Here is a 14357-nt window from a genome sequence, read left to right as displayed (position 1 = left end):
CCTTAATGTCTCTTATGTGCATGTGTGTGTGTGTGTGTGTGTGTGTGTGTGTGTGTGTGTGTACATGTTTAAGTGTGAGGGGATGAGAGTGTGTGTGTGTGTGTGTGTGTGCATGTGGAAAAAGGGAGGGATTCCCAGCGACAGCAAGAAAAGCGAATGCACTAATGAAGAAGAACGTGGTTGTGTCAGGGCCTTTCCAGGAACGGGTCAATAAGGAGGTCCAGCACAGGCCTCGTGCGCCAAGGCAGGGCCTAAAGGTCGGGGGTCAATTTGAAAAATGAAAGTGGAGTGCACAAAGAAGGCGTATCCCCTTTTCCGACAGAGAAGTCCAATGCTTGAGCCCTGGGTTACATCTGACACCATGCTTTTAAAATCACAGCTTGAGCTTGCCTCAAATTACACTGGTACAGGGTTTTATCCCAATGGCTTGTTTAAACCATTCAGAACGGGAACCACTTTTGGGTTGCCATCTACAGTATATAGCAAAAATCGGTCCAAAATGGGTTAAAACAGAAGGAATGGAGTGAAACACCTGAAACAGTTCAGTTGATTTCTGGTAGATTGCAACTGACCCAATGAAGAGATTCAACATTTAGCACAAAATACCAAACAGATTTTAGTGCTGAATAAAGTGACGAGAAAATAAAACTTCATCTGTGGTGGTTTATTACCTCAGATACTGCATGCAATTCACACAATTTTGCAGTACAGTGAGCAATGAGCATGTGACCGTTAACTCCCATTAAAATGAACAACTGTTTCAATGTCAAAATCTATAACAGAATAACAAAATAAAAAATATCTACATTTGAGGAAAATATCTAAAAATGGAGGTGCATGGTACAGTAGACCATGTCATGGCTAAGTCCTTACCGCACCTGGCCGGGTACGAATCCGACCCGATGCTCTTTGATGCATCTCTCTCTTTCCCTCCCGTCTCTCTACTCACTGTTGATATCAAAATAAAGCACAAAAAGGTTGACAAATATAATAATCTTAAAAACAAAGAAAAATAATACAAACGGATTAAGGCTGTCTGTGTAATCAGTCAATTAAAACAGTACTTGAACATACCGTTAACATATTTGATATAGATTTACACAGAAGCATTTTGCAAACCTTTTTTATACATTTCAAGATCAGCCACATGACTGCGTTAACATATGAAGCTAAAATACAATTATACATACTTGTCATGGTGATTCACAGTAGACATTATTCTCAACTCCTGTAAACAAGTCAGTTCTCCATCACAAAAGGTCTGTGCAGTGGCTAGTGTCATCATCATTGTCATAATATTTGGCAACTTTACAAACACTGGAATGATATTCCAGAAAACTGGGTACAGTCTAACAGTTGGGCAGCCAGGTTGCCCAACAGGTTATATCTTATATCTTCCTGCACTTTTTTAAAATAGGTTATGACCTAAAAAACCAATAGAGAACAGTCAGTTACCTGACAGGAGGGAAGAGACCCTTTAAAACAAAAGCAAATTAAGAGCAATTAAAAACAGTATGGTGACGCCTTTGCTGTGTACATCACAGCATCCCTCGCACCGCCGTGACAACAAAAGAATAATCTGGAATTATCCAAATGCTTTCCATTACAAAATAGAAACAACAGATCAGGAACGTTTTAAAAAGAATAAATAAATCTATACAATTGCACTAAAATATCTTTTCCCATGTGTCTCTGTCTGTGATTATAAGGAATGATTTGGAGGGGTCAGTTGGGATTGTGAGTGTACGTGTGTGTGTGTGTGTGTGTGTGTGTGTGTGTGTGTGTGTGTGTGTGGGGGGGGCGTTGGTTCTGGCGATCCATCAGCCCAGCAGAGCAGAGGTCTCGTTGTAGGTGCCATACTCTTGCACCGGGCGTTTGCGGTACATCAAGAACTGGAAGGAGATCTGAACCAGGGAGTAGAGTCAATGTTTTAGGAAACCTGGTAGACAATCACTTCAGGCCTGACGTCGAAATAAATGTACAAAAAAATCGAAATCATGACAATTTTCTGAAAGATTTGAGGCGCATTTTAACGATAGAAAAATAGCAGACCTACAAGTTTATAGCGCACCACTCGGTGGCGTGCTATGAGCTTGTAGATATGCTATTTTTCAAGTATAACCACCAAAAGGGGTTCCCGCTCAAAATGGGTTAACTAAACATGCAGGAAGATGCCAGCAAGGTACACAGATTTAAAAAAATTAATAAGTTGGTTTGAATGGGGATGTACTGCCATGCTGGATTTCATTTCTACCACTAAGAAACAACGTATTGTATCCTAACCAGGCGCGGAGACTCCGGGGGTGCCTGGTAGCTGAAACACCCACGGTTAAAATAATAAGCCAATATGCACCCACGTATTATGAAGACTGAATTTCCCCTCCCCCTGCTCAAAATGTCACGTAGTCACACACCTTTACGGGGGTGGGGGGCGCTTGGGCAAGAGGTGTTGGGCCGCCCAACTTGGGCATTCAAATGCTAATAAGGTGGCTTTTGTTCTGCTGCCAGGTAGAGAGTATAAATGTTGCATACAGTACAGTACAGCTTTATTTCCATTTGACTACGAATCTACGATGAAGCACCGACTCTGGCGCCTACTGACAAGATCCCGGTGCCAGACAACGTAGCTGCCGAGGCTGACAGCACTATCAGCACCAACACAACGGCTCTTTTAAGAGCTAATAGCAGCAAGCAGTCAGCAGCCGAGGGGCGCAAGCCGCGCAAATATACCCGAAAATATCAACCCATCTGGAAAGAGACATATCCCTGGATCCTGGATCTAAAGAGACTAAAGACATATTTGCGAGCCACAATGGGACAAGCAAGACTCAATCACCTTGTTCTAATAAACTGTCACAGCGATATGGTGATGGCATTGGACATGGATGTTATATTTCCACCGCTGGGGGGGGGGGGGCAGGGGGCGGGACTTTGAGCACTCACAATCATTATTGAAACATGACGCCCCTGATCCTAACACTAATAGAATACATATGGCACCACTAAGAAACTACGCACTGTACCACTAATACAATATATACTGTACCACTAAGAAACGACATACTTTACCACTGAGAAACTACACACTGAAAACATCCCATGTTGAAAACCTAACTACCAGCTGCTGGATACGAGCGGTTTCTAAATCAAAGACCTGAGAAATACTGTCACTATCTTGAGCTTGTAGATTGGCCACTTTAGCTATTTTGCACAACACAGTTCGGGAAAAAATCTACTCGCATTTTTCAGGTTAATATAAAAATGGGTTTCTGATTTACTTGATAAATCAAAAACAGTAATGTATTTTAGAAGTCTTTAGTTGCAGCCCAATAAGCCCATCTGCCTGTGAGAGATCAGCGCAGCATGAAGCATAACCAGTAGGTGGTGCTAGTGGGGAGAACCCAGCAGCCACTGTCAAAACCAGTGGTGGAAAAAGTACTCAAAAAATTATCAATACTGCAATATAGAAATACTCTGTTTCAAGTAAAAGTCCGGAATTCAAAATTTACTTGAGTAAAAGTACAGAAGTATCTGCTTCAAAATATACTAAAAGTATACCAAGAGTAAAATACTCTTTGTGCAGAATGTCCCATTCCACAAGTTCAAAATGTATACAAAATACGGCACAATGTGAGCTTGCAGATCTGCGACTTTCAAATAGCCAAAATATATACAGTGCTGAAGTGGTTCGTATGTTTTATTCTAAATACTGACCTAAGCTTTCTAAATATTTGAATATATATTCAAATATTAATTAAAAAAATCACAAAAATGTTATGCTGCCAATATACTGTACAAACCCAAACGGGGTTCCCGTCCGGAAGGGGTAAAACACCGAAAGGGATTCCCGCCCAGAATGGGTTAGGTAAACGTACCATGACATCCAGAGTGAGCGTGCCCAGACTGCCTATGAGCCATGGCAGGTGGTGAATGATGTAGCTGCCTTCGCCCAGCCCGTCGTCAGGTTCCTTCATCAGCACACTCAGGCCATACGTGGTGTTGCCCACGATGACCAGGGCGAACAGGAAGTAAGACACCCCTTCTGTTGACCTCCTTTTGTACTGCAGGCAGAGCGCCAAGGACACTTTGGTTAGGTGACAGAAGTCATATCATATTGTATACTAATACTAATAATAATAATAATACTAATTGTATACGAATCCCATTATGTGTTCTCTCCTGTGTCAATACTTACATTAGTGTACATTTGGGGCAGTCTGGAGCAGAGGTAGAGCACCGAAGACACAGAGCCAATAGAGAAGCCTATGATCTCCCTGGTGGTGAAAGCCTGGAGAGTGAGGGTGAAAGATGCACGAGTTCAACACAAACAACGACGCTAATCGAATCAATTCATTTTAGCCACTGCCTGGTTAACTAAAGAGACACTCACTTTTACTTGAAAACTGAACACTGAGCTGTCAGAGACTGATAGCAGGGCACGACCTTTGAACGCGGAGGATGTTTCATCCTGTAGGTGTAGCGGTCCGGGGAAGACTGCAAGGTTGGCGCTGAAGCCCAGCACACATACCACAGCCACCCCATTCAGAATCCTACCTGGAGAGCAGAGCAGAAGAGGGTCATTTAGATATAGACCACAAATGCTAATGATATTATTTAGCATGAGTTAGTTAGTTATCGTAGTTACTTTTTAACACTAAAATGTTGCTTCGCACTCAATTTACATAACCATTTATCCCCAAGGGTGTCAAAACTTTTTTAGGTTCCATTTTAGGTCACAGGCCTATGCTACGGTAATTATTGTTTTTGGAGCCCCAACCTTTCAATTATTCAAACATTTTTAATTGAACATAAGCAGACAGAAATGTAGAATACTGTTCCCGCTATATAACTCCTATAAACCCTTGTGGCCCGTGGACTGCAGGTTTGACATCCCTGATTTACTCTAAGGCCATTATTTACTTCAATTTTGCACTTTGTGACACGCTCTGGATAAGAGCGTCTGCTAAATGCCTAAATTTTAAATTGGGTTTGCTGTCAATACTGGGCGACATGGCCGAGCAAATTCCTCCAGGAAGGAAAGATCATCAATAAGCAAATAAGGAGCACAATAACAATAACAACATGCACCACGTTGTTAGAGGGTTCAGGGTTATAATATTGATCTAGGGGAGCTCAGCGCAGACACATTGCAAAAAGAAAGATATTGTGCGTAAATCACGTTGCCCTTAAGGTTGCTGGACTATGACATGATCCTCCGGTATGGATATAAAAATGTACTGGTTTGTGGGTTTTGTATGATTATGAACACATTTCTGAGTCTTAACTGCCAGCAGTGTCCAAGGAACAGAATTAACATCTGAATTAAAGGCTAGGTGGACATGTCAACCACCGTCAAATTGTGTCAACCTAGCATCCCTAAATTGTTTATTGTTTTCCCCCGGAGCTGATGTGGAGCATAAATCATTTTGTTAATCGGCCACATGTGGGTGTTTTTTCTTAGAACTTGTGAGAATGACTGTCTGGGTCTGGTATTTCTCATGTTGACTTTCATGAACACTTCTAACTAAACAAGATTCACACCCGACCCTCTTAATAATTATTTCATTTCGTCATTAAGACGCCATTGCTGTGTATAGTTAAACTATGCATGCAACACACACATACACACACACACACACACACACACACACACACACACACTCAGCTAACCTCTTACACAAACATTGTTCTTGTGAGGCATTTATAAAGATCACCATGCCATTTGCAGTGGCACGTTTACAGTAGGCTTGTCTCTAATTTGACATAGCCTAGCGATTTTCAAAAAATACTTCACATACAAGTACAAAAGGACTTCACAATGGCTGGCATTTTGATAACGCTTTTCCAAGTGCTCAAAGCGCTTTACAATGGTTCATTCATATATTGGTAGGTGATCACACACCAATGGTGGCAAGCTCACACCAACTGACTCATTGGAGGCAATGTAGGGTCCAGTGTCTTGCCCAAGGACACTTCGACATGTGGACAGGAGGAGCTGGGATTCAAACCACCGACCGATGGATAATTGGACGACCTGCTCTACCTCCTGAGCCACAGACGCCCCAAAAGCACATGCATAGACAAGACTTTTGTCTTGTCTATGATGTGACATAGCCTAGCGATCTTCAAAAAATACTTCACATACAAGTACAAAAGGACAAAAGGAAATGTCTGTGTAACTAAGCTTCTCAGAAGAGCGAAAACATTTGTTTACGTTGTAACTGGCCCTCAACATATGGCTTAACGCACTTACTACAAAAATATAAACAGGATTTTTTTTGTTAACATTGCATTCTTTGAAAAAAAATACAGACATTTTCTCTGAAAATGTGCAGAATACAACTAAACTTGACTAGTATCACTGCTCACATGCTATCACTGGTATAATTACCATGCTGCCTGCTGTTGTCCTTCTGTATTCATTCACCCATGATACTACTTATGTACTTACTTTTTGTTTATTGTACCTTTCCTTTCTGCCCTGCCAGCATTTCAACCATGTTGCTATGATACCTGAATTTCCCTCTGGAAACCAATAAAAGGTTTATCTTGACTTAAACTCTTAAAGATATTCAAATGCTTCAATGCATACAGAGGCTACTGACAGTGGTTTTGACAGACAGATATTGTGCCCATTTTAGTGCTCAAGCAGGAAAACAATTAGAGGGTGAAAAACAACTCACTGCTGTGGTCCATGTTCCTCGTTTTGTAGTAACAGTACATTGCTAGCATCAACACGTCAGCCAGAACATAATACACTGCTGTGTATGTCTGAAAAGAGAGAGAAAGAGAGTCAGTCAGTAGTTAAGCAGTGAAAACACTGTTTGTATATGTTATAATGTTAACACTTATTATGCCCAGAACGTCCCCACACGTCTTTATAATTACACCCATATGAGGCCCAGGACATCTGGAGACGTCATTAGATAATTTTTAATAATTATATCAGATAAAAAGTGTTAATAACCTGAATACAGAACTAAACACTTTTGCATAGTGGGCACTTGAGAACTGGGCACTACTAAGTCTTAATGAGTAGTATGATATGCACTATCATCATACGTTACTTATTAGGTGCATCCACAAAAGCGTGTGGAAGCAGTGCAGCCACAGCTGTCTGGACTATGTGTGCACACACACACACACAGCTGTTTGGACTATGTGCCCACACCCGCCAGCACACACGCACATGCACAGGCATGCAGTGCACGTGTGGTCAACTTACTTCGAACAATAACACATACCTGACACAAACGCATATGCCTGTGTGACTAATATGGCATCCCTGACCAAACGTTGATCACAAACCATTCACACCGTCTGACAAAAGCTGCCGAGTGAGTGACAGTAGCACAAATTAACATAGGAATGAGCCAGGCTGCATAACAATGGCTAATTGGCCAGTGTGTGACCTGTTAAGTATTATAGGGTGTTTTTTTAAAGGAGGCATAGTTTTCAGATTTTCTGAAGCAGTATGAATATTTATGTTACTTTAGTTAACAGGCAGTGGCTGATAATGATGATAATGATAATGATTTTATACTGTACTGAAAAGATGCAAGTAAAGAGAATACAATGTAATATATATATATATTGTATGTTAATTATGAATAGGTCTATATAAGAGTAGGTTATGCGAAAGGTAACCCTGGTTCTTTGACTGTTCGGTTTCGGCTCTAAAATCAACCAAACCAAATACTAAATATGCATTTTTTAGTGGTGCAACCACTCCTATAGATAGCCATGTGTGTCCCTGGGTCTGTCCCTGGCTGGGTCTGTCTGAGCACGGAAATAGCGTTATAGCGTTTGTTCACTGTTGCACAGCCTAACACACAGACACACAGGTCAGGGAGGAGGGCTTGTACAGTACAGTACAGCACAGCACAGACTAACATCAGTCACTTTTTTGGGTGCGGAAACCGCAGATGTGTCGTCTCCGCCTACAGGAAATACGTAGGCTGCGACCATGAGACCCGTTACGGAATCGGTCCATAAGCGTGTGACAAAGCAATTTGCCAAAAACAAAGAAGCACCGTTGTTTGGTGCACTCAACTGAATTTGAATAACTGGATTTGATTCTGGGATGAGTGAATGACTCTGCTAAACAGTAGCTGGTGAGTTAATATGATGATGTAATCTCTCTACAGAATAGAGGGCAGCTGTTGATATCACACCAAACTTAAATTATCTTTTCCAAAGATCTATTTTGAGCTAAGAAATTGTGAAAATCCTGCCTGTCTATTCTGTCCCATAGTATTGTGTATTCTTGACACACCAGCTTGTGTTCTAGGACCCATTGTGTAGGGGAAATTAATCTTCTGTGTGTGTATGTATATATATATATATATATATATATATATATATATATATATATATATATATATATATGTATATATATATATATATATATACACACACACACACACACCGGTATATATATATATATATATATATACATATTGATATTGAACAATGAATTATAACAATGATTACTTTTAGATATGGATTTTAAAATGAAAAACAACCTGAAGATCCCAGAACCAGTTTTCAATGTGTGTCCTGACCTGCTCCCTTCCCCAGGTTAACACCCACCAATCATTTTAGATATTTTTTTAGTACTACTCATTCGATACAGCACCAAGATACCCATGTACCTGGCTAAATACTAATTGTTATGATGAATTGAACATGGTGGGCCCCTATTGTAAACAAGTGTAATGCTTTATGGTGTCGTCCACAGTTAACAGTTTTGTGCTTGAAATGTACTGTCATTCTCCAATCTGTTAATAAATTCATCAATCAATCAAAACTCACTTGCAGTGGAAGTTGGTCCGCTAGGAAGGACCCGACCAGATTACAGCTGTCACCTCCCAGCCACAGCAGAAGAAACCAAATGGACAGAGCACTGTCCATGTTCCCAGTTTTGCATGAACTGTAGTACTGTCTGCAAACAAAGGCACAACGCAATTAATGACGCCAGCCAGGTATAAAAACCTTATTATAACAACCTTAGATACTTGTCCCAAAACAAAACACTTACGGCATTGTGGACATTATGAAGCAGAGAATGGAGAAAAGACCTAGGTAGACACTGGCCATATCTCTGCTGTCCACGGCACATTCTCCAAGCCCATCCCAAACCCATTTTGTCCCATTAGGACACAGGGTGGACATGTTTCCTTCGCCGCTGCCTCCAAAAGAACCTCTTGTGAGAACCCCATCTGTCCACGTATTCATCTAGAGAAAGAAAATAATCCTTAGTAAAGTTTATAGTGCAATAAATAACATAACACTATAACAAGGAGGCAGCCTTGCACACAGTGGACCACATCTGACCCAACTAAATTATACACTCAGCAATGAAAACACATTTGATGTCAAACTAAAAAAAACAAGAAAAAAATTCCATAACCAACCATACTTGTTTTGTTTTACATAGATAAGTGTACTTGATGGATATACATTACCTCAGCTCGAACTATCATCTTCTCTACTTTTAACTTCATTCATGCATCTTGTTTTTTCTCATTATAATACTATTATTATTATCTTGTTTATTATATTGCTGTTAGCACAGTCTAGCAGAACATGGCTATTTGCCTAAAATGAGTGAGTGACAAATAAACCCCTCTTGATTCACTAGGGCGGGTCAAAGGTAACACCTCAATCCCATTGTCCTGATTGTGAGGACATCAATAATATAGTTTGGCAAAAAATAGCCTTAAATAAAGCGGGCTATTGTCATTTGCGTTTCGGTTTCCGACTTTCAGTTTGAATTACTTGCCCAAGAAAGAGAGACAGAGAAAACAAAGCAGGGCATTTACATATCGGGTTGATTATGGTCTACTTTGAAGTGACTCTAAAAAACCCAGGTAGGTTTCTACTGCGGAACCTCTAGCCCCTCTCGGAACCCTACATAAAGCTTTTATGAAATTTGATGGGCAGAAACTTTACTACATTCGGGTTCTGCTTGCGGGGCTACGGAACCTCCGAACCTGGCTGCGGCAACTTTTGTAACCTATTTCCCAACAATGTATCACACCTTTCAATATGTCTGACATTTATTTACTGATGGATGTGTGTCATGATATTCCGCTGTGATACAACTGTTTGTTTGTTTTGACAGCCTACAAAGCCAACAAAGAAGAGCTTCCGTCCGTGTTTTTTGAGGACATTCTGCACAATCTATGGAAAAAGTCAACACAAAGACCCAGCTAGCCAGCCGGGGTAACATTAGCTAGCCAGTAGAGTAGACACAGGTAACAATAATACATCTGATCGGTTCAGCCTGCGGCGTTACATCAACAGCAATCCTCAACGCCTACATGAGATCAAATCTAAAGAAGATAAATACAACCATGAATCTTACCTGTATTAATGTAGACTGCATTGCACTAGTCCCACAAGAGCCTTCCAGATGGCAGATTCACACTTCTGACTGCAGTGCTAGTGCAGTGAGGAAAAACAACAGTCAGACAGACTGCTACTGTAAACAATTTGGTTTTCATCGAGCTGATTGGTTCTCGTGCATGCAACGTCACAGAAACGGGGCCAATGATCTGTGACGAGCTGGAGCAAAACAAGAAAGTATGTGGTAATAATAAAATAATAAGTATATGTATATATAAAGAACAGTACATTTATACACGTTCACTTTTTTGAGAAAGAAAGAAAGAGAGGAAAATAAAATAAAATATAATAAAGCTACGTTATTCGCAAAAACACGTACTAGATCTAAAAACACTGGTATAGTTTGATTCTCTCAACCTGTTGAATTCCATGGGTCCAAGATGTTTTTTTTTAAATTTCATCCTGCCTCCATGACATTGACGTTGTGCTTTTTGTGTAGGACGAAGGAGTCAATTTTTTACAAGTTGAGTTACAAGTTACAACACCGGGGATTGTACTGTGAACATTTCACACATTCAGCTCACATATCAACAAGGCTTGTTAAGATTATTATTCGCTCATTAGCCTGCACACTCTGCGTCTGCGCCCACATTAAAGGGCCTCCTCTTCTACGAACTCTGCATTCTCACAAGATGATGTGAAGATCCATTGAAACTCACTGATGTAACAAACAACCACACAATCAACTTTTTATCAACAGTTTAATCCTAATGTATATATAGGCTACTCAGTAGAACTAAAGGCTATTTGTTCTAATTTGATATCCTGTTTATTTGATCTTAACTATATCCTGTTTATTTGATCTTAACTGGTTTATTTCCTTATCGCTATGCCTATGACATGCTCTATCATGTGTTTTATCTTGTTTTTATAAAGCACCTCCGCTTCCAGCAGCTGGAGAGGTACGTATATAGCCTAGCCTAATTCTTCAAATGCATTACAAATGTGTAGGCTACTTTAATTATGTAAATTAACACATAATGCATCCTATTCATGCCTTATCGTCTGGTAATGAAATGCTTTTATGCGCGGTAGTTTAGATTAGATTCTCTCTCAGCTGATGGCTCTTCACGTGTCACCACGGACTGCAGCGCAGACATTCCATTCCCTCCATGTGTCCTGTATGTAAATGTGCCCATTATTATCCACATGTGGATTCGACGTTCCAACGGAAGTCAAGACATACAGATCAAGCGAACTAATCAATAATTAGAAAGTTGTCTTTACCTGCAGATAAGGCTCGTTATAGCGCCGAGAGAAGAGGCCACTTGGATGTGCTGGAAATGCAGTGAGTGTCAGTGACTTCCGAGATAAAGTACATTCAATCAGCTGACTGGTCCCAATGCTGACTAAGCACTGCATGGTGTCAGCTCCTCCTGGAGACAAGTCTTTTTTATATATAAACAATTTGCTGAATGTAAAAAAAATAATAAAAAGAAACAAAGGAAAAATGTCACTTCTACCCAGCTCTGGTCCATAGCTCTAATGGACTATGGACTATGAGCTAACTTCTACCTGGCATTTTGCTGACTGGAAGAAACAGTGATTAGTGTTTTAGTTGCCTGTAAAAGTAGCAATACCACAATATAGAAATACTGAGACTAAAATACCTCCTTTTAACATTTCACGTTCACAAGTAGCCTAGGCCTACATTAGCTCTGGTTCATATAGCCTTCCTGCTTCGATTCTGCGAATTTCTGCCCCATGAACCAGAGCTAGGCCTACATGTACAAGTAGCTTACTAATTATGCAAAATAATAATATACCGGTAATCAAATTATAATCATATTATTGGACTCTTCATCATTTAAAAGAGTGATAGTTACAACAAAGTTAAAACAAAGCTCTATATTGACAGTAAGTAATTATGCTAGAGTATTTGTTCAATAATTGGAGTCTCCCTGCATCCATGCAGCTCTTTAATGAACAGAAAATACAATTTCAGGTGGGTCACCAATTTCATCCAATCAGGAGAGACCTCATTTATCAGCTATAGTTTGATACCAAATTTGTCTGCTCATATTTTTTGTTTCATCACATCCAATTTAAACACGTTTATCCTGTAGCAGTGTAGCCTGTAAGAGTAGGCCTACTCTCTCCCCAATTATGAAATTGGTATCCAGACATGAAAAGCTGGAAAGATGGGGAGACCCCATTAATAACTTGGAGCTGGTAAAAGTGGGGCTGATTTTATGACTGTGCTGCTGGGTATGCCTATCAGTGAATGTTTTTCTAAATCTACAAAGTAACTGGTAACTAAAGCAGCAAGCTGACAAACGAACAATAATTTATCTGGGGAACCACTAAAGATCCATGGGTGTCTCCGGATCTTACATTGAGAAACACTGTTTTTTTTAAAGTGACATTTGAGTGACTGGGTCAAAGATATAGGGCTCCATTTGTCACTATTTTTTTTTTACTATTTTTTAAAAACATTGTAGAATGGCCATTTCAACTATTCAAAAATGTTTAGCAAAATAGTACAAAAAAAAAAGGGCAAAGAAGTTTAGGGATAAGGGGTTTAGCGGTGACGAAAATGGGGCCCATAGTCTTCCCAGACACCCAAGTATCAGTTTGTGTCAATGTAAATGCACATGATTGACAAGCCTTGGAATTACAATAAATAACAGCGCCACCAAAACCCAAAAGCCCTTGAAAATGAACTATTTATATATTACAATGTTCAAGAAAGAAATCCAGTCTAATAATGGTTCAACTCGAAGGCCTGAAAACTGTCCGTTGCCCCCCCCTCCCCCCAACTTTCTAGTGATATAAAGAAAATACATATAATACATATACAAGTTATTTACAGTATAAAACAGTGTGGAATTATCAAATAGCCTACTTAATGTAATAATAAAACCTTAAAACTTGTGGTCTAATTATACTAAGGCTAATCAACATCCTAACTGACCATCCCAACCTTACCCACCACTTTAGACAATAGGATATATTTCAAGAACAGATTTTTATTGATGACTCACCCAAACATCTATAGGAATACTTTCATTGGGTTAGATTCTCTTATTTACACAATGCTTCCACAAAGTCATACAAATACTTGATAGGTTTCATGTCAAAGTATATATATTATACATTAAGACCTGGGAATGAGAGTTTCAAATGTTTTGTAAAGCAACTGTCACAACAAATCTACAAACATGGTAATAGAAAAAAAATAAGTGGACTGTTCATTAAATTAATTACCGCAAAACAAAATATTTTCAAGTCTGTACAATAGAGTTCTTGCGTGTCCACGAACTGAGGATGATGAAGGATTGCAGATCTTCAATCGTTCTGTCTTAAAAACGTCCAGACAAAGGCAGATCTCATTACGCATTGTGACAGATCGTTCCGAGGCATGAGAGAAACGATCAATCTTGTCTTTTGACATGTCGCCTTGAAAAGAAAAACAGAGTAGCGCGGCGCGGATGAAGAAGACGGCTGTTCCTCCGCTTCTCTTGTCCTCCAAATTCAGAGATGAGTCTCGAATCTCACTTTATGTGCATAACCTTTTCATCCAATTTTAACCGCTTGCGCCTGGGCTGTACAAAGTCGTCTCCAGAGTCGTCTGTGGCCTCCTTCTCCTCCACCTCCTCCTCAACTACTGACTCGTCTTCCGGTGTCTCAGGGAAGCTTTGGTCGGGGTACATCTCCAGGAGCTTCTCCTCAAAGATGATGCTCATCGCCTTGCCTGATATTGCCATCTCCGAGCTCACCTAGCGAAGGGGAAGGGGGCGGGGAGTGTCAACGGGAGAGGAGAAAGGAGGTAGGAAGGGAGGGGTTGGGAGAAAATTAGAGCTGGTTAGGACTCTTTGTGGCAGGTCGGTCCCAGTTCAACCTTGCTGTAGAGACAGAGCATAGGGTATCTTGCCTCCACCACCGCCCCTGACTGCCTTTCTTTACAATTTCTTATTTTGTTGAGTCATTCTGCACAATGCAATGAT

General features: G+C 40.2%; 2 protein-coding genes across 10 annotated transcripts in view; both read right to left on the bottom strand.

The window, feature by feature from the left end:
* Positions 1–649: 649 nt before the first annotated feature.
* On the bottom strand, positions 650–10497 carry slc66a1 (solute carrier family 66 member 1). The gene is made up of 8 exons (XM_080763843.1): positions 10370–10497; positions 9041–9237; positions 8815–8944; positions 6684–6771; positions 4391–4554; positions 4196–4288; positions 3876–4061; positions 650–1904 (listed from the first exon to the last, which is right to left on the bottom strand). Exons 1-8 carry the CDS (start codon positions 10388–10390, stop codon positions 1821–1823), a joined length of 963 nt encoding a protein of 320 aa, XP_080619969.1. The 5' UTR covers positions 10391–10497; the 3' UTR covers positions 650–1820.
* A 1815-nt stretch (positions 10498–12312) lies between these two features.
* The window catches only part of trim33 (tripartite motif containing 33), a gene marked incomplete at its 5' end in the record, with an annotated part of 37414 nt that continues 35369 nt past the window's right edge, over positions 12313–14357 (bottom strand). For all 9 annotated transcript variants that reach the window (XM_080763502.1, XM_080763501.1, XM_080763499.1 and 6 more), the window contains one exon: positions 12313–14129. In XM_080763502.1, coding sequence (XP_080619628.1) covers positions 13905–14129 — 225 coding nt within the window. In that variant the 3' untranslated portion in view covers positions 12313–13904. The remainder of the gene's footprint in view (positions 14130–14357) is intronic.

The sequence above is a fragment of the Protomyctophum bolini genome, assembly GCF_963924005.1.
Source record: "Protomyctophum bolini genome assembly, chromosome: 5".
Classification (NCBI taxonomy): Eukaryota; Metazoa; Chordata; class Actinopteri; order Myctophiformes; family Myctophidae; genus Protomyctophum; species Protomyctophum bolini.
The sequence above is the reverse complement of the archived record's forward strand: the minus strand, read 5'-3'. Positions and strand labels throughout refer to the sequence as shown.